Source organism: Acartia tonsa, chromosome 8 (assembly GCF_053477335.1).
Source record: "Acartia tonsa isolate MP-2025a chromosome 8, ASM5347733v1, whole genome shotgun sequence".
Taxonomy (NCBI): domain Eukaryota; kingdom Metazoa; phylum Arthropoda; class Copepoda; order Calanoida; family Acartiidae; genus Acartia; species Acartia tonsa.
Window position 1 is genome coordinate 22,997,140 of NC_137267.1, and position 21,161 is coordinate 23,018,300.

At 31.2% G+C, this 21,161-nt stretch overlaps 1 protein-coding gene across 4 annotated transcripts; it reads right to left on the minus strand.

Moving 5' to 3' along the window:
• Positions 1-11,042: 11,042 nt before the first annotated feature.
• LOC145326267 (uncharacterized) lies at positions 11,043-19,645 on the minus strand. Of its 4 annotated transcripts, XM_080169477.1 has the most exons (11): positions 19,372-19,645; positions 18,689-18,793; positions 17,937-18,014; positions 17,407-17,529; positions 16,529-16,651; positions 15,968-16,018; positions 15,263-15,361; positions 14,192-14,285; positions 13,814-13,893; positions 12,309-12,401; positions 11,043-12,087 (listed from the first exon to the last, which is right to left on the minus strand). In XM_080169477.1, the coding sequence occupies exons 2-11, from the start codon at positions 18,773-18,775 to the stop codon at positions 12,016-12,018; spliced, it is 900 nt and encodes a 299-aa protein (XP_080025603.1). In that variant the 5' UTR covers positions 18,776-18,793; positions 19,372-19,645; the 3' UTR covers positions 11,043-12,015. The 4 variants fall into 4 exon arrangements, with proteins under 4 accessions (XP_080025603.1, XP_080025604.1, XP_080025605.1 ...); XM_080169478.1 differs by lacking the exons at positions 11,043-12,087; positions 12,309-12,401 and adding an exon at positions 12,951-13,041 and having other exon boundaries at positions 19,372-19,513; XM_080169479.1 differs by lacking the exons at positions 11,043-12,087; positions 12,309-12,401 and adding an exon at positions 13,118-13,180 and having other exon boundaries at positions 19,372-19,513.
• Between the last annotated feature and the right edge of the window lie 1,516 nt (positions 19,646-21,161).

Sequence of the window (21,161 nt, forward strand, 5' to 3'; positions counted from 1 at the left end):
GGTATTTATTTGATGTAGATAGTGTTCTTTTGTAACATATAGCACTCATCCGTAATTAAGACATGTTAGAATTGTCCTATTGAATTCAAAATTGTCATGGTGATCCTGTATCAATACGGTAAAGTTTAGAAAGTATAGTAACCTATGATCAGTACAAGAAAGTTTGTAAGCTCCTTTCTTCTCTTTGATGTATGTTGTCTTCCTTGTTTTCAGAAAAACAACATTGAGACCAATCACAACAAATACCAAGGATCAAACAAAACCAACTTCCTCTGCCAACAACTCAACCACAAAAACAGCAACTACAACACCTGCAACCTCTCTCCCAACAACCGCCCCTGCCAAAAACTCAACCACTATCACCACCACTACAACATTAACACCCTCTGACACAACAACCTCTGCAACCAACACCTCTTCAACTTCCAGAGCAACTGCAACCCCTGAAACTACCATCACAAGCATCACTTCTTCTATCAAACCTACTACAATAACTCCTGTCATAACAGCCACTACTCCCAACATCTCCACTACTGTAGAAATCACTGTAGTTATCACTATCAAAACAATGGTCTCGGGCAACACAACTACTACTGTTATTACTACAATCTCTAACAGTAACCCAACTACCAACTTTACTTCTTTCCCGACTACAACTAGTACAACATCTTCTACTACAACTACAACTTCCACTACCCCTACAACTACCACTACTACGCCAACTACAACTACAACAACAACTACTACAACTACAAAAACCCCTGCTACAACTACAAAAACTCCAACTACAACTTCAAAAATCCCCACTACAACTACAAAAATCACTACTACAACTACAAAAATCCCTACTACAACTACCACAACCACTACTACTACTAGGAAAACCACTACTACAACTACAAAAACAACTACTACAACTACAAAAACAACTACTACAACTACAAAAACAACTACTACAACTACAAAAACCACTACTACAACTAGAAAACCCACTACTACAACTAGAAAAACCACTACTACAACTAGAAAACCCACTACTACAACTAAAAAAACCACTACTACAACTAGAAAACCCACTACTACAACTACAAAAACCCCTACTACAACTAGAAAAACAACTACTACAACAAGAAAAATCCCAACTACAACTACAAAAATCACTACTACGACTACAAAAACAACAGGTAATAAGTATTTACTAGAGGCTAGGGGCAATGCTACTAGTAAAAATAAATCAGAGCTAGATCTAGTTGCAATCTTTAAATAAAAATGGCTGTGGCTGACCACCCAAAAAATGGCTGCAGTCATTTTGCGCTGCCACTCAGCCGATTAAGCCAGCCACTTTTGATATTTTAAACTGTTTTTAACCTATTTTTGAAAGGTATTTCAACTGTGGAATTACACTGCAGCTCAGCAAAACACAAAGTTGTATAGTAGAGTGCTCAAATTCCTGTTTCACAATTGCAAACAAAGCAAGCATTGAGGGAGGTACCCTTGACCCTATTTCTGAATGGCTACTGTGTACCTTTGCTAAAATAGTGTTAACTATTATGCTTTTGATTTTTTATTGTGCATAATAAAATTATTTGAAAATGGTAAAAGGTTTTAGTTTATACTTTTAGACTACAGGAATTTTCTAATGTCTAATTTATTTGTTTTAGCTCCTCCATGTCTTCAAGGATGGTCACACTATCCTCCAACAGGTTTAGTTATATATAATATACTAGCGGCTACGCCCCTAGAGGCCTCAAGTGGCATTTAGATGTTTTTTTTAAATATATAATTTGAGAAATAATTTGTCTATGTTACGATCAGCTGTTAAATTCATGTCTCTACGCTAAATTAAATTCTACGCTAGCAACACTATGTGGCAGGAATATTTCAATTTTTTTCGATTTTATTATGATTTATCTTGGGAGGGTGGTGGTACCCTCCCCCAAAATAGTTATAAACCTTCCCAGGACCTATGAGAAGCTACCCTGTTAAGGAGAACCCGATCGGTTCAGCGGTTAGCGATATCCTTCGGTACAAACACACAGACACACAAACACACAGACAAACAGACATCCTGTTACTTTAGTATAAGGATATCATTAAATTCATAAAGTCATTAACTTTAATTAAAATACATATGTATTTATAATATATTTTTATTTAAAATCAGGTTCCTGTTTCAAAACTATAAGTACCAAATTGAGTTGGTATAAAGCTAAAGAAGCATGTTCTTCTTTAGCCCAGGGTTCAAGCCTTGCCAAAATAACTACGTCAGGAGAAAACAATTTTGCCATAGGTTAATATTTATTTATTCAAAATTATTACAGATTACAATGTACAAGAAATAAGAATTATTTCAAAAAACATTTATTTATATTAAAGGGCGAATATAGGTTTGATATGATATGAGCTTATATGAAAGGTGCCATTTCATACTTTTAGAATATCTATGCCAAATTTAAAAATTCAAAAAAATCCTTAAGTAGATTTTGCAATTTTCTGTTTCAATTGAACATATGATAAATGAGATTGACGACAAACGGTTTATTTTAGCCCTTTACAAGACTATTTTTTGACTATTTTGCTTAAGTTTGATTGACTATTACAATGGCACGCACCTTAAAAGATAATTTAAATGTTTATTATTTTAGATTATATACTCTTTAATTCAATTTTTTAAAAGCGTAGAAATAATTTGCGTAAAAGTTTTGACTAGGGTAAATAATACGTCTTAAAGTTTATTTTCTGTACAAAGATCATTGGTTAATTCTGGAAAATATAAAAACCCTGATGTACGCAATTTTAACACACACTCACACGAACCTTAAAAAAACAGGGATTTGAAATCATTCTTCCTCCAAGAAAATTTTATCAATTATGTTTTTTTTACTTTTTACATTATTTGATGTTTTTTTAAACTTTTAAATATTTTACTTTATATAATTTGTATTAAGTTAGAAGATGGGTATATTTACCCCTGATTAATTAGTTTCCACGTTATTACGACTATCCTTTACGAAAGCTTTTTAATTCAACCTTGCTACGAAGCCTTGTGTGATGCTAGGGTAATTGGGTTCTTAGGGAACCACACTTATTACATAATATTATCTTGAGTTAGAAAGGTTTTAAGCTATAAACAGACTTATACAATTAGATATGTCAATATCCTTAAGTTATTTATAATCTATATAATGGCACCTTTGAAATAAGCTCATATTATATCAAACCTATATTCGCCCTTTAAGAGCTAATGAAAAAAGTTGATGAAAAAGTTGGATTCTGGATGGGGGCTAATGACTTAAATAGAGAGGGGTCCTTTGTTTGGCTGGATGGATCTGAGGGTAAGTTTACAAATTGTTACATTTACGATTAATATAAATTAAATTCTAGCGTGTGGATTTTTTAGCTATTGTTCTAGCTAAATTCATTAGCATAAAAAATATTGAAAGATTGAACACATGCACAATTTAAGACCAGTTAATACAAAAAGAATTTAATCTTACTTGTTTTCAATATTTAAAAACCCACTGGACTTGATCATCCAAATTTTCAGCAAACTGTAATTTTAATTTTTATCTAAAAGTCCCAATTTTTTTTCACAAAATTATATTTGAAATAAGGTTTTTAATTGGGAGAATGATGATTTACTCACTTTAATTGAAAAATATTGAGGATGTACTGTATGTTATATTTTTGTTTTCCAAATCTAGTTAATTCTTTTTCAGTCAAGTTTAATGCATGGAAAAAGGGACAACCAGATAATTATGGTGGAGATGAAGACTGTGTCCAGGTAAAAACTTTTTTCATTCTTAATGGATCTATTTACCTACAAAGAAACATCTTAAATTTGATAGATTTTTAAAATTTAATAAAATACTAGTCTAAAAATACAACAGATCTTCTATTTACAGTGGTGGAAAGAGTATAATTTAAATTATGTGTGGAATGATTGTCCATGTGATTGGAACTATAGAGGACAAAAAGGAATGTCATCTGTATGTAAGATGCCAGGTATTTATACATAGCAAACAAAAAGTAACAATGATAATAAGCTAGCTTCCTAACGCTGTTTATTTTAACTCAAAAAGGCTGTAGACAGGTACATCTGGTAACAGAAGGACACTGCCTGTTTGTCTGTCTGAAGCTTAAGATCTTGTTAACCCCTGAGCTGATTAAGCTAGTCTCTTTTTATAGCAATTTTCTAGGGGGTGGGACTTTACCTTTTCTAAAGTAGTGTTAACTATTGCCCAGCAGATATTTTTTTATGCTTATTTACGGTGTTTTTCACGAATTTATGAAAAATTTTTCATAGGCGTTATAAGTAAAAACGTGAAAATTTTTTCATATGTTTTTCATAAATCATGAAAAAAAAAATTTTTCACAATACCTAACGCTTGTTTTTCATCTTTTTTTCCCGGTTTTTTATGAAAAATTTTTCATAAATTTGTGAAAATTTTTTCAACTCTGAAGACACTGATTTTTCATACTTTTTCATGTTTTTTCATAAAATTCAGTAAATTTTTCAAATTTTTATGTAAAATTTTTCATATTTCTAATTTTTATCTATAAATATGGTTCATTATTTGTAAAATTTTTCACAAATTTGTGTAAAATTTTACACAAATTTCGAACATTATGTATAATTTCACAGATGCATTATACCCAGATAGACAAAGATTATTACCCACCCAGACAGACAAAGCTGGGTAGATACCATTTAGTTACTACCATCTAATGGGAGGGCATTGAAAATAGTAATTTTCAATTAAAGGGACTGTGAACGTAAATTTTTCTCATCTTAATATCAAATCTTAACATTATCTCATTCATAATATCTCACAGATAGAGCAAACCGCGCTTTTGTTTGCTTAAAAAACGGCTTTTTCCGACGATTTTTATAAGGCAAAGGGAAAGGAAGAAATTTTCCGTATTATATAAAATGTGCATTAAATTGCTTTTTTCTCCCATTATAGCTAAAATTAAACTTTTTCACATAGTTCTTGACTTTTCCTAACGGTTAAGCTGACTTTTAACTTAATCCTTGCTTTAAACCAATGTATAGTTACTTAGAAATTGATAAAATAAGCAATATTTTTTATTGAAAACCAATTACAATAACAAAGCTAGAAACAGGTTATTTTATTAGTATCCAATTAACTTTAGATGGCCCATCTCTCGCCCACCTTTAATTACAAATTTGTAAATAATAAAGACGCAATATTTCCTTATAAACAGTCTGATAAAAGGGTAAACTAATTCTCGAAAGTGGGTTATTTATTGTCCAACACAATAAAAAAGGATATTATTGTTTTAAATAACCTATGAGATTCAACCCTTTGTAGACAGTGAGGTATTTTTTTTGTCAATAATACGAATTTAAAATAGGTCTTTATTACCTAATTACTACGTTATAAAAAATCTAATTGGCAATTTTATATCATAAAATAAATCCTTAACAGTAAGTAAATTGTTTCAACTATATTTGACAAGCTAAATATCCCTACAAACTTTATAAGAAACAAAAACGTTCAGATTTTCCCTGTTTTTTCCTTTTTCCCTCCCAAAATACCATAAAATCAAGGCATTATTCCTGGATATTTTTGTTAATAGGACGTTTTTGGTTGATCAGTGTAGTGAAATGTGCTTAGAAAATGTTAAGATTTAATAATCAGATGAGAAATATTTACGTTCACACTCCCTTTAATAATAACAGCACCTCCTAAAAAAGATCATTGTTTTTTTAATTATTATAAAGCCCTGCACTTTTTATGATAATTAGATGTATAGTTGGAAATTTACACCATCTTTGCACCATCTAAAATTAATTCTTGTAAACTACTATATATATGAACAATTACAAATGTTACTATAACCTAAATGATTAAAAATATACAATGAGTCAAGGTCATAGGCGTCCAAGGGGGGGGGGGTAATGGGGCGCCTTTTTACCCCCCCCCAAAACCGAATTACCCCCCCCCTAAAAAAAATTTTACCCCTCAAAATAAAAAGCTTGGACGCCCCTGGTCGAGGTATTGTATAATTTAGTTACAATTCATCGTTATATGTTTACAAAAACACTACCTAGCGGCAAAATTATGAACTACATATAATACAAGTATTAAATTTTAAATTATTGACACTTAGCCTGAAAATGAAGTTGAAAATTTTTTTCTATATTTTGTGAAAAATTTTACAACTTTTGGTAAGTCCGAATTATTGACACAGCCTGAAAATGCAGTTGAAAATTTTTTTCAAAACTTTGTAAAAAAAATGATGAAAAATTTTTTTTTTGGATTATTGACACAGCCTCAAAATGAAGTTGTAAAATTTTTATAGAAAAATTTGAAAAATTTATAAAATGATGAAAAATTCATTTTTTTTTCCAAATAATTGACACTTTTTTGTTGTGAAAATTTTTTCACAAATTTTTTTTATAAAAGTTCATAAAAATGGTGGTTGAAAAATTTTCTCATTAATTTATGAAAAATTTCCAAATTTTAAAAAATTTTCATGTTTTTCATAATTGCGTGAAAAATCCGGAAAATTAGCATGAAAAAAATATGAGCTGGGTGTGCTCTTACATTTTTAGTGTACATAATAAATTATTTGAGAATGGTAAAAGTTTTTTTTTATACTTTTAAACCCCGAACCACTTCATTATGCAATCTACATTTTCCTGGATATTTTGTCTACGGTAGTCCATAAGTGTACAGCTTTACAGTACATTGTTTTTATTTGTTAAAGCAACACATATGATAAAAGAAAAAGATTCTTTTTAAAGTAAAATGCTTATATTTCAATCAAAATCTATATTTTTTTTATTTTTACCGATCCACGTCATTATGCAAATCAAAAGAAAATCAATGAGAAAACGTTTGTTTTGCACTTTTCTCCACTTTTAAAAAATGATTCTGATAAAATAACAATTTTTTAAGGGATTTATGCATTAATTATAATGAAAAACAGTTTCAGGTAGATTTTAATGATTTTTCTAAATAAGAAATAATTGAAAAAAAGAAATTCTATCCTTACTTTTACTTTAGAGGACAGCTGCTGACCCCCAGTCTTATGGATGAAGCTAAATACATGTTGAAGATAAAAATTACCCTGAAAAGTATACAAAAATGTTTTTTGATGTGTTAAAAAAATCCATTTTAAAATCTTGATTTTAAAGATGATGGCCTTTAAGATGCTCTTACTGGTGGTGAAGGTGAGCTAAATGCTATCTAAGTATATGACCATTACAACAACTTGTCTATTAACCTATGTACCATTTTTTGTAGTCATAGCAGCCTCCAGTGGAGCCTCTCGACATGAAATATAACCATTATCTAAAAACTACATTATTTACTTTATGAATTTTAGTAATTAAAATTGCAATTTTTTTCTTTTTTAATATTGCTTGGCTGGAGGCTGCTATGACTACAAAAATTGGACCATAGTTCAATATATAAGTTTTCTTCAAGGGCATGCACTTTGATAACATTTAGCTCACCATCACCACCAGTAAGAGCATCTTAAAGGCCATCATCCTCAAAATCAAGATTTTAAAATGGATTATTTTAACACATCAAAAAACATTTTTGTATACTTTTCAGGCAAATTTTTATTTTTTACATGTATTTAGCTCCATCCATAAGACTGGGGGTCGGCAGCTGTCCTCTAAAGTGATAAGGATAGAATTTCTTTTTTTCAATTTTTTCTTATTTAGAAAAATCAATAAAATCTATCTTAAACTGTTTTTCATTATAATTAATGCATAAATCCCTTAAAAAATAATTATTTTATCAGACTTAGTTTTTAAAAGTGGAGAAAAGGGCAAAACAAACGTTTTCTCATTGATTTTCTTTTGGTTTGCATAATGAAGTGGATCGGTAAAAAATACAAAAATATAGATTTTGATTGAAATATAAGCATTTCACTTTAAAAAGAATCTTTTTCTTTTATCATATGTGTTGCTTTAACAAATAGAAACAATGTACTGTAAAGCTGTACACTTATGGTCTACCGTAGACAAAATATCCAGGAAAATGTAGATTGCATAATGAAGTGGTTCGGGGTTTAGACTAAGAGAATTTTCTAACATCTAACTTATTTGTTTTAGCAAATCCATGTCTTCAGGGATGGTCACACTATCCTCCAACAGGTGTATTTGTTATATGTATATGTATATATATCACTAAATTTATAAATCAATAATTTAAATTTGATTTATATCTATAATATATTTTTATTTAAAATCAGGTTCCTGTTTCAAAACTGTAAGTACCAAATTAAGTTGGTATAAAGCAAAAGAAGCATGTTCTTCTTTAGCCCAGGGTTCAAGCCTTGCCAAAATAACTACGTCAGGAGAAAACAATTTTGCCATAGGTAATATTTATTTATTCAAAATTATTAGAGATTACAATGTACAAGAAATAAGAATTATTTTTAAAAAAACATATATTTATATTTAGAGCTGATGAAAAAAGTTGATGAAAAAATTGGATTCTGGATGGGAGCTAATGACTTGGATAGAGAGGGATCCTTTGTTTGGCTGGATGGATCTGAGGGTAAGTTTACAACTTGTTAAATTCACATTTTTTTTTTAAATTATAGTCATCTGTGTGGATTTTAAGCTATTGTACTAGCTCAAGTCATTAGCATAAAAAATATTAAAAGATTGAATACATGTAAGTTTTAAGACCAGTTAGTCCAAAAAGAATTTTATCTTTATATCTATTTAAAAACTTACTGGAAATGATCTTCCAGATTTTAGCAACTTTCAGCAAACGATAATCTTAATTTTTATCTAAAAGCCCTAATTTTTTTATCACAAAATTTTATTTGAAATAAGATTGTTAATTTGGAGATGATTTACTCATTTTAATTGAAAAAAATTGAGGATGTATCTGTATGTTATAATGTTTTTCAAATCTAGTAAAATTAATTCCTTTTCAGTCAAATATGCAGCATGGAGAAAAGGAGAACCAAATAATGGTAGAGGAAAAGAAGACTGTGTCTACGTAAACCTTTTTTTATTCTTAATCTACAAAGATACATTTTCAATTTTATAGATTTTAAAAAGTTAATAATATACTAGTTTAATTATACAGCAGATTTATTATTTATAGTGGTGGAAACTGCAAAATTGGGAGTGGAATGATGCTCCATGTGATTATTACTACAAAGGACAAAGAGGATTGCCATCTGTGTGTAAGATGCCAGGTATTTATTCATGGAAAACAAAAGGGATACACCGACAATTTTAATTTTTTTCTTCACTTAGTTAGTTTATAACCATAAAAGCTTGAGTACGAGAAATCTGCTCAATTGATCAAAGGGTTTCTGAGAAAATTAAGTTAAGATTTGATTAAGTTTGAGCCCCAGGGGGCTAGGGGGTTGGGGCAGGTGGGTGACTTCTAAACTAAAAGTTAATTCATTCACTTCATACCCATGAAAGCTTAGGTCCAAGAAATCTTCTCTGATTAAATGGTATCTGAGAAAATTAGGTTTATTTTTAGGGAATTTGAGCCCTGGTGGGCTAGTGGGTGGGGGAAGGGGATTGACTTCTAAACTAAAAGTTAGTTCCTATCCATAAAAGCTTAAGTTTAAGAAATTTGTTTTTTTTCAAATTGTTTCTGAGAAAATTAAGGTTAGGTTCATTTTAGGTGGTTTTAGAGCCCCAGGGGGGTAGGGGGTGAAGGCAGGGGGATGACTTCTAAATTAATAGTTAGATAATACCCATAAAAGCTTAAGTTTAAGTAATCTTCTCTATTGATCAAATGGTTTCTGAGAAAATTAAGGTTAGGTTCATTTTTAGGGTTTTTTTGAGCACCGGGGGGCTAGGGGCAGGGTGTTGTTCTAAAAGATGTCCACCAGTCCATAGTTACCCATAAAAGCTTAAGTCTAGAAAATCTGAACGGTTTTTCAAGTGGTGTCGGAGAACCTTATCCCCCCCCCCCCTGAACCAAAAAGGCTTCGGTTATGTCCCCTTTTTTGCTAGAAAAAACCTTGAATCAGAGCTTTGAATACATTTATATTACAAACTGGACCTTGCTAACGGATGCACCAATACGGTGGTTCTAAAGCAAAACTTCGAATAGGTCTATTGAAAGTTTTAACTATTTTGCTGGAGATTATTCTCCCAAGAGAAATCGCCCCTAGAATTCTAAACTGTATAGTCATCTTACAAAATTCTTTACTTCATCATCTCTTCGATTTTACCTCTTCCCCAATTGATTAAAAAGGGAAATATAGCAGTGTATAATATTTGTCTTCTTAATAATATAAAGAAATGCATACCTACCTACCTAAAAAAGACAAGTCTGAAAAGTAATATATTTTGTTTCTTTTCAGCATGAAATTGTTCAGAAAAAGAAAAGAAGTCCAAACAAAACATGATAAACTTATTTTCTATTTTTTAATGATTAAACTATTTAACCTATTGTGATTTGTATTCAACTAAAAATAAATAATGACATTTTTTAGCTTTCATTATTCTAAGACAGAATTTTGGGAAACTGTAATAATTTTTTTTATCCTAAGGCTTAAAATACACTAACCTAATAAGAAATTTAATTATCTTATAAGTAAGATTGCCTGTCGAGCACTGAAATAATTTTAAATAAAGTGAGGGGTTAGTTTTTATCTAACCCCTGCGGCGGTACCCAAAACATATTATAGATGTATTATATACAGAAAAGAATCATGAATAATATCCTAATAAATAGACACAGCGTATTTAAGGTAAAAGCCTACAAAAAAAATCAACAGATAAAATTAAGTTTCTACATCAAAATAGACCAAAACAACACCATTTCCGACGGGGGGTTTCTTACCTAACCTAACATTTTTTGGGGATTTTTAGCCATTTAGATGTAGTACAAATATTACTTGGCTCATGTACCAAGTTTCAAAATTCTAGCTCAATATTTGGACCATTTTTCTCATGGTTTACGGTAAGATGTCATTGCGCACCTCCTTAGCGAAAAGAGCTAACTGTCCTAGACGGACGGACATACAGACGAATTAACACTAACTATAGAAAAGCTTCGTTTTTAAAAATATTTAAGCTTGTGTTTTATTTATTTGTGAAAATGGCGTATTTTATTAATAATAATAATACAGGTACCAAACAAACTATGCATAGCCCCCGCAACATAATAATACAAACTACGCCCTAAAAATGTCCAATTAAAAATTAGAACAATCATGATTACATTTCATAAAGTAAACATCATTCATTTTTACAATTACAATAAGTTAAGAACAGGGTTTGAAATTCAATAGTTGGGGACATTTACAATTATCAAGATCTTACTCGATTAAATTTTTACAATAAATATTTTAAATTAAGGTAAAAAATTTTTAACAATTTTTTATTCCTTTTGAAGGAAGGTAAAAATTTTCAATCATTTTTAAGCTTATTTTTACTTATTTGAGAAAGATATTAACTTTTCTTGTAGAAATAATTTTGGGAGAAAAATGCACTATACTAAACTAAACATTTTTTTTCTTTTCTGAATGACAGATTTTTTACAATATTGTCAACTACATTACATATTAGGATTTTAAGAAAAAAAGTTACTTTTTAAATGTTAGATTCAAAAAAGACGGAAATCTAGCGATTTTGATTTGCATCGAGTAATATTTGTGGTATATAAAAAAATTCGGAAGTTGATATTTTAAATTATTTAATCCACAAAAATGAACAATTCATAATATCGCTGAACATCGGTAAATTATCAGGGAAAATAATTATCTTAACAATAAGATAACTTTAAAAGGTTTCTTTATGGGATTTTAAAATGTAAGTAGTAAAGAATGAAACATTATCAACATATTATCAGAGGTTAAGCATAAGAAGGTACAAATAACAAAAAATTACAAAAAATGTGATCAGTTCAAAAAATAAACTGATAACATTTGCACTATTTATGAGGATTTGTGATTTTTTTCTTGTTTTTTTTTCAAATATTTTACAAAAAGTTAATTGTCATATATTTGCTTGAAACCCTCCTCAATTTGTGGATTGAGATTTTAATCAACGTTCATGTGATCTTTTAGGAACTTTGTCATTCCAAATCCACGGAATTTCTTCGTAGGGATGACCTGAAAAAAATGTATTAAAGATTCTAAGATCCCAAAATTTTTAAAGGTAGGAAAGTGTGAAACAAACAAATCAAAAATCATTAAAAAAATCATTCGGGCCCAAAAAAAATAATATTAATTCTATTTAGCTTTTTATTTTAATATTCATGAAAATGGCTGAGAACCAGTTCTCATCCAGCGAATATTAATCGGTTTCAAAGCCATACTGGAAAAATATTTACCTTCTGCAGTTTTTCGTCACACTTGATCATCTGTTTGTTCTTGGGGTCCTGTAGATTATTCTCCTTGATATATGTCCACATTCTCTTTACAACCTTAATATATATTTATATTAGGACCCTGTAGATTATTCTCCTTGATATATGTCCACATTCTCTTTACAACCTTAATATATATTTATATTAGGACCCTGTAGATTATTCTCCTTGATATATGTCCACATTCTCTTTACAACCTTAATAATATATTTATATTAGGACCCTGTAGATTATTCTACTTGATATATGTCCACATTCTCTTTACAACCTTAATAATATATTTATATTAGCACCCTGTAGATTATTCTACTTGATATATGTCCACATTCTCTTTACAACCTTAATATATATTTATATTAGGACCCTGTAGATTATTCTACTTGATATATGTCCACATTCTCTTTACAACCTTAATAATATATTTATATTAGGACCCTGTAGATTATTCTACTTGATATATGTCCACATTCTCTTTACAACCTTAATAATATATTTATATTAGGACCCTGTAGATTATTCTCCTTGATATATGTCCACATTCTCTTTACAACCTTAATAATATATTTTATTATATTAGGACCCTGTAGATTATTCTCCTTGATATATGTCCACATTCTCTTTACAACCTTAATAATATATTTATATTAGGACCCTGTAGATTATTCTCCTTGATATATGTCCACACTCTCTTTACAACCTTAATAATATATTTATATTAGGACCCTGTAGATTATTCTACTTGATATATGTCCACATTCTCTTTTCAACCTTAATATATTTATATTAGGACCTTGTAGATTATTCTACTTGATATATGTCCACATTCTCTTTACAACCTTATTATATATTTATATTAGGACCCTGTAGATTATTCTACTTGATATATGTCCACATTCTCTTTTCAACCTTAATATATTTATATTAGGACCTTGTAGATTATTCTACTTGATATATGTCCACATTCTCTTTACAGCCTTAATAATATATTTATATTAGGGCCCTGTAGATTATTATCCTTGATATATGTCCACATTCTTTTTACATTATAGATAAATAGAATAAACCTTTATGTAGATTAAAAATATCGATTGAAAAGTTAAGACTCTGCTTGCTAGTTAAACCAACAAATCAAGATTAATCAAAAGTACTCAAAGTTTGAAGCCAACGAATATGAAAATTAATAGGTATACAAAACTTTAGGAACTAGTTTGGTTGACAGTCCAATGTCCCCTCCCTCCACCTCCGGTCCTTATTACACAGTGGCACCCTGTGTCGACTTTCCATTGGGTCTTTGAATATTAACCAAAAACGTCGGAAATTTTCAAACAGCCAAGACGCTACACAAGAACAGAAAGCAATTAGCAAAAAAAGGTTCCCACCACTGGAACCAGGTAATTGTCGGGGTTATACGACTATACATTTCTTATACATTTATTACTACAATAAACAGGGACAATCAAGTTAGTTACCTCATGTCTGGGCATCTCATTACCACCAACAATATCGGCCAAATCCGCGGATAGCTTCACTGGGGCTGTGTAACCATTAGCTGAAAAAAAAAATTGTTTAAATAAAAATTTGAAAACTTTTCAATTGTAAAGTTTTTTTCTCATGTTTAAAATTATGTGCATTCCCTTAAAGTGACTACCGAGCACAGAAATCGCTCACTCTCCCCCGAGGCCCCTTCCTTCTTTAGAATTTATACCTATTGAAAATATTTAATTTTTTACGACCTATTCCTGCGGTAGATCCAATCCCTACGGGACTAATCGCTGTCCAATATAACCTAGCGCTACCCTTATTTTAAAATAGTCAGATTTTTTTGGCGTGAGAATTATATAATTTACCTCCACCGCCAGCTCTCTTCTTCTTGGGTTTCTTAGGTTTCTCATCGTCACTGTCATCATCACTATCCTTGGAGGCCTTCTTCTTTCCACCAGCCTACAATAATGGATATAGAATTACTTGGATATTGCACCAGATTTTCGCCTGCTGGCTAAGCTTATTATAAAAAGTACTAAGGTTATTTTTGTCTGAAGCTTAAGATTTCAATAACTAACTGATTGAGTTCTCCATTATGGGGTAGCTTTGCATAGGGCCAGGGATAGTTTTAGGCTATTCTATTTTAGATTTAATCCTTGGGATGGATTCAAGCTATTTTTCTGTCCCTCATCTAACCCTTTGAATCCAGAGCCCTCTAGTCTAGATGCTTGAGGGGCAGCCGCTAGTATAAAGATACTCTATCAGACGTATTTATCAAATAGAACGAAAAGAGATTAATCTTAAGTTGTCATAGTTACCTACAACAAAAATGTAATAAAATGAAGAACGCCTAACATACGTCAAAGAGGACTATCCACGAACATGAGCAAGTGATTTTAAGCACCTTCCAACATTGATCCATAGTATTTTTTTAGTGAATATAATAGGTTTATGTTAAATATTTGGTTTATCGACTAAAAAGTTATGCTTCACCATGGTTTTATATGAAAAAACTTTAAAATGTAAAGCATTTTTAGATACAATATCATCAACTGCTTTGTTGAGTTCAAAGGACAAAATAAAATAAAAGCATCAAATGCTGTAAATTGCAAAAGTACATTAATTAAACTGTTTACAAGTTACCAACCCTTTTTCTAATTATACAATTTTAATCACAATAATATACTTTTTTAAAACAACTTTTAAACAACAGTTTGAACTCATCAAAACCAAACTATGCTTAACATTTCAAAGTTTTTTTCATATAAAACCATGGTGAAACCTAATTTTTTAGTCGATAAACTAAATAATAAACATGAACCTAGTATATTCACTAAAAAAATGCCAAGGATCAATGCTGGAAGGTGCTTAGAATCACTTGCTCTTGTTCGTGGATAGTCCTTTTTTAATTAGTCAGAAAACCTATTAATCTTTACCTTTTTCTTCTTGGCAGCTCCCCATTCTTCTCCACTAGATTCGTCATCAGAACCTCCCCTCCTAGCAGACTTCTTGGGAGCTCCTCTTTTCTTACCAATCTAGATAAATAGTACTTATAAATAGTTTATTAGAATAAATAGATCAGGACTCATGGTGAGGTCTGCTTTAACTTCAATTCAGGGGTGTATATTCTGCATATTTGACCCTGATAAAGGGGGGGGGGGAGTGGAATATTATTCACCAGGGGGGGGGGGGGGGGATAAAAATTTATATGTGGTTTGGGAGAAAAATGTAAACATTAAGAGAACTGAAAACATTTTTTCAATTTTTCTCCCCTCCTTGGTAAAAAAAAATAAAAGAACATGTGGGATGGGGGATAATATGAATAAAATAAAGAGTTCTGAAAATATTTTTCCACTTTATTCCTGTCCTTACTGGAAAAAAAAACTAGGAGGGGAAAAAATAATTTTGCAGCAGCTATACATTTTTTTATAATAACGTATACAAATATGTATCATAACAAACACATAACCTATTATGTTAAGTAGTAAGCTTTTTTGTCTTTAGTGATGGATCTCGCTAACCGCTGAACCGAAATGGTCCTCCTTTATAAGGAAGCTTCTTATAGGTCCCGGGATTGTTTTAGATTATTAACAGACTGGCGGACAAAGTGAATTATGGAGTAGCTTGACTACTGTCATTACCTTGACAGGTTCATCAGGTTCATAGTCAGATCCATCATCGTCACTGCCATCCTAGAGAGTAAGGGCACACTTAAATAACGATCATTTTTAAGGGTAGGTAATTGAAAGCAGGAATTTTAGGGATAAGACAATGGACGATAAATTAATGTACATCTACAAGTATGCTCAACAAAGTTAACCCTTTAGCAAACCATACAGTCGAATATCCCCTCCATCCTTTAAATCTGAATTAAAATTAGTAATTTGGTAGTCGAGTCCTAACTGTGAATGGTAATGAGTTGCGCCAGTTAATGGGCCAAGGCATTCACCCTTCTCTGACTATTTATGACGCGCACCTGACATAGAAGCAGTCAGAACTGTTTTTAACGTCTTTAGTTATCACCTCCTTTACGATTAGCAGATGATGGCTAAGATTTCTTCTTACACTAAAATACTAATGATTTGGTTTATTTTAAGTATGTGTTACTAGTCTTCAAAATTGTGGGTTTATTTTGTTTCTGTCGACAACTACCTAAGTTATCGAGCTGTATTTTTCCGGGAAGCTTTCCCGCCAAATCTTACCTCCTCTTCATCCTCATCACCAGAGAAGTTGCTGCCAGATTCACTGGGAGCCTTCTTGGCCTTCTTCTTGGGAGGTGGGGCTGCCTTCTTCTTAGGAGCAGCCTTCTTCTTAGGCTTCTCATCCTAATAACAATATTTTATCAAAATGATAACTCTATGAAATGTTTTTAATAAGAGAGTAAAGCTTCTTAGCATCGATTGTGAAATTGAAAATATTAATTACCTAGATAATTTTCTCGCGAAATAAATAACTTTTTTTTTACTTGAATTAAGGCCAGGAGAAAATTCATATTGTTGTAATTTTGAAAAGTTTATAATGGGACTTTTAGTTTAAAGGGAATAAAATTATAAGTCCAGTCCATAATCATAAAATTTCTTATCATATCTTACAATATAAAGTAGTAGGCTTTTTATGTCTGTGGCGAAGGTTTTCACTTACCGCTGAACCGATATGATTCCTTTATAAGGTGAAGCTTGGGGGAAGGGTATCTCCGAACTCCGCAAAATCCCCCCATCAAAGAAATTTTTAAAATATTTCTTAAAACTTAAAGTAAAAACGGATGGGGTTGCATTTCCCTTCACATCTTCATTCCCCTTTAGAGACTTTTTGAGGGTGAGTAATAGCTGTTCAAAAGAGCAGCAGTAGTTACCTACTCTCCAACCCTTATCCCAAGATCCGACTTAATTTGGGACACCTGTCATACTCGGTGAGGGTGAAGTAATAAAGAGTGGCTCGGCCTTGAGACAGTGGGTCAACTTATAATGTACTTGAGCGTAGAGTTTGATATCCCTAGTGGCTATACAAAAGTGTTTCTTCCTTCTCCATGACTACTTAGGTCCAAACACTAAGAACAATGAATACACAAACAACAACTCACCTCAGAATCTTCGTCTTCCTCGCTGCCCTCCTCTTCACTTCCCTCCTCGTCCTCTTCCCCATCCCCATCCTCTTTCTCATCCTCACCCTCGCTTCCAGACTCTTGAGTCTGCTCATCTATCACCTACACATTTATATGGATAAGATTATAGGTAGATAGATAGAAAAACAGGCAGTCTCCTTCACTTCCACCCTTTTACTTCCAGACTCTTGGTTGTGCTCATATATCACTTATAGATAAATACATAAATAATTTAAGATACAAACACCTTTAGGGCTTTTAAACTCTTTAGTCTGTACAATTACATATAAAACTTTGAGATAGATTTAATATTAATATTAAGTATTAAATATGCTTTGAAAGTACATAGGAATAGGTAGAAAAAACATTGAATATGTAAATATCTTTTAAGAAAAGTAAAAATGGATGAAAACAACTAGATAAGTGACGATCCAAAAGATCAAGACTAAATAAAAAGAAAACAAGGATGACAACAAGTATTGAAGCGCAGAAATTATTATTGTACTGACCTCCATAACAAGAGTATCAATTTCCTTCTTCCTTTCTGTTAAGTCACAGTCCAGCTTTTCTTGAAGTTCCAAACGAACCTAAAGTAAATCATTTATGTTGATTTTCCTCTTATATGAGATCAGAGATTTAAAGGGATAGGACAATGTCCGATAAATTGATGTACATATCCAAGAAGGGTACACAAAAATTATTACAATTTAATTACGTTTGGACACTCACTCAATGAACCAACAAATAAAAATTCAATAGTCCCCAAAAATATTAAGTCAACGAATAAGAAAACGCTAATGCAAAACTTTCGGAACTAGTGTAATTACCAGCCAATTGTCCCTTTCTCGATCAATGGAATGAAATAAAAATATAAAAGAACGCCATGAATGTTTCTTAATAATGTAAGATATGAGATATATAATAAACAACCGGATCTATCAGACTTGATTTATCAGCCAAACTTTAATAATTTTGGTTAATACTCTTTACATAGCTTTTAAATAATTCTAAATTGTCAGATTCAGCAAGAGTTAACCAATAGTCGCCATTTTATTTCTCAATAGGACATATTTTGGAAAACATAAGGCTTGAGTAACTTTTCTGTTACGTTTCTCCCCATGTAATAAGGAGAAAAGACAGCCCCCCCCCCCCCCATATTACAAAAATGTCACTCTATTCCTACCCTAGTCCCTTTTAAATTAAAATAGTGTTTAATGAATTTAGTTGTGATTTCCGTAACCAACTCAACCAAACAACCTACCTTCTTTGCAGAGGTGTTGTCAAGGTCTGCATCTTTCAAAATTTCTTGGATCTCCTTCTTAAGGTCGGCTTTGCTAATATCAGACATTCTGATGCCTTTTCTTTCCTATTATAAAACAATAGTAATTTTATTTTGTAGAAAAAGCTATCTGCATTTAAAATAGTCATACAAACAAAGCATAGGTAGGTATATAGTTTTCTTTGAAAATGTGTAGATATGTATGTAACAAAATTGGAATTGATAAAAAATTCATGCTTAAAATATGTGTATAAAACATATATTTATAGGTAGCAAACCACAAAACTTATGGATTGACAAACCGACATAGTGAGATATATGGCAAATGTTCAGTGATCATAATCAGCGCGCAGACAGGAGAAAAAAAAAGAGTAAAAGATGATAAAATTTTGAAATTACGAAGCTTTCATATAGGTCATCATGTTTAATTAAATGTAGCATGGCGTCCAACGGTCAGAGTACATTTTATATCTATTGGATTCTCAATGCCACAGGGAATCTTCCCCAATAAATTTTCATGTCATTCTATAGTAGCTCAGATATTCAAATTTCTTCCATTCTGAATTTTACGTACAGACGGACGAACGGGCTGAATAAGTTCAGATTAGCTACACTATTAAACATAACTATTGATTAGGTAATTACTTTAATAATTTAATACTGACCTGGTTTAAAAGTCGAGGAGGTGATGTGTTAATGAAAATTTATTTGAGGTAGTCCAAACGAGCAAATCACTCTAAACAAAAAATATCTGAAAAAATGGAAAATAAGTTCTACCTAAACCCTTTAAATAATAACTTGACAAACGTAAATTTAATAATTTTTAGTATTAAACAAGGATGGCAATACACATAATAAAATATATTCAAATAAACAACGCATAGAAAACACAAAAATTTTATTTATATTTTTATACAAGACAAGCCATTTTACCGAAAAGAAAAATAACAAATGAAAACAGAGCTGCCGTGATTTTATCATGATTTATATAATTTTGTTTTATATAGTTATTTTTGCTTATATTTTGTTCATTGATAATGCTGTAATAACAATTGATTTTAATTCCATTATAAAATTTAAGTTTTAAACCTAAATGTTAATGAAATGATTTACCAAAAAATGCTAAATAAATTTGATTTTTAAATAAAAAGTTGGCTACTCTATTTTCACCGGCAAAGAGTTTCCAACTTGAACATTTAGCTTCTTCATTTTCTTATTTCAGGGTTACCAAACGTAATATCATGACAAAATTACTTCAATATAATTTGTTTTATCTTATAAAGAAGAAAACAGAATTTGTTTTAGATATGCAGTATAACAGAACCCCAATTGTAGAAAAATTTTAACTTAATTACTTATCCGATAAGACACAAATTTGGAAGGTTTCGCGATTTTATTTAGTTTTTAGAAAAATTAGGTTATGGTTTTTGATTAATAATTTGATTTTTTACTATTTATTAGGAAGGAGGGGATATCGGTCTGTCTATAATACAAAGTAGTACGTTGTCTGTCTGTCTGTCTGGATCTCAGTAACCACTGAACCGATTTGGCTCTACTCATCTATACCTACTGGTCCTGTGAAGGTTTTAAGCTATTTTCTTGGGGGGTGGGCCACCCCAACCCATTTTTTTAAAACTAAAATTAAAAAGGGGGTCGACTAACCCCCCCCCCAAAAAAAAAAAAAAAAATTCCCTCCCCCCCCTCCCCCCCCCCCAATTTTTTTTTCATTTTTCTTTTTAAATTTAAATGGGTTGACCAAACCTCTTGGGGCAAAGCCCCTAGAGGCTAGGGGCGAAGCCGCTAGTAATTGTATATTATACTAGTCCCCAAAGTTTTATGATAACGTTTTCTTATTCTTTTGCCTTACTTTGGGGACTTTTATTGAATTTTAAATAGTTGGTTCATTAAGTTGAGTGTCCGGACGTTTCAACCACCTAATTGTAGTCTACAGAAGGGTTAATTTTATGTAACATTATTGGGGGGTTCCAGGACAAACGTACAGGGGTCCCAAAGGTAGGTGTCACGGGTGCTATCGATGAGCAGCCGTATATCCAATTTTTTATGACGTTATATGAACATCACAAATTATTATAGAAATGCTCGGCCAGGTGGGGATGGAAGTCTTTGCAGGCTGTTAAGTGCTTTATTAAGCCATAAAAATTCATAAATTCATCAACAACCTTATTAAAAAATAATAACATAATTAGTTACATTTTAATACATTTTGGCATATAATAAACCTGTAAAAAGTGTTACAATGGGTTAGGTTAGGTTATGATATGAATAAACAAATAACCTCCCCGCAGGGGTTACCACTTTAAAAAACTTATAAGAAGGTTTTCAATAGGTTATGTTAAGAAAGGGATACTATAAGCTCCCCGCAGGGGTTGATCATATAAAAAACCTATAAATTTTATAATAGGGTATACATGGGGAAAGAAATAATAAAATAAGC

Coding starts and splice junctions, on each gene's coding strand:
- LOC145326267 (XM_080169477.1), bottom strand. CDS start 18,775: ATGTCTGATATTAGCAAAGCCGACCTTAAGAAGGAGATCCAAGAAATT. Junction 18,015..18,688: donor ACAACACCTCTGCAAAGAAG/GTAGGTTGTTTG, acceptor GATTTACTTTAG/GTTCGTTTGGAACTTCAAGA. Junction 12,088..12,308: donor GTGACGAAAAACTGCAGAAG/GTAAATATTTTT, acceptor CATTTTTTTCAG/GTCATCCCTACGAAGAAATT.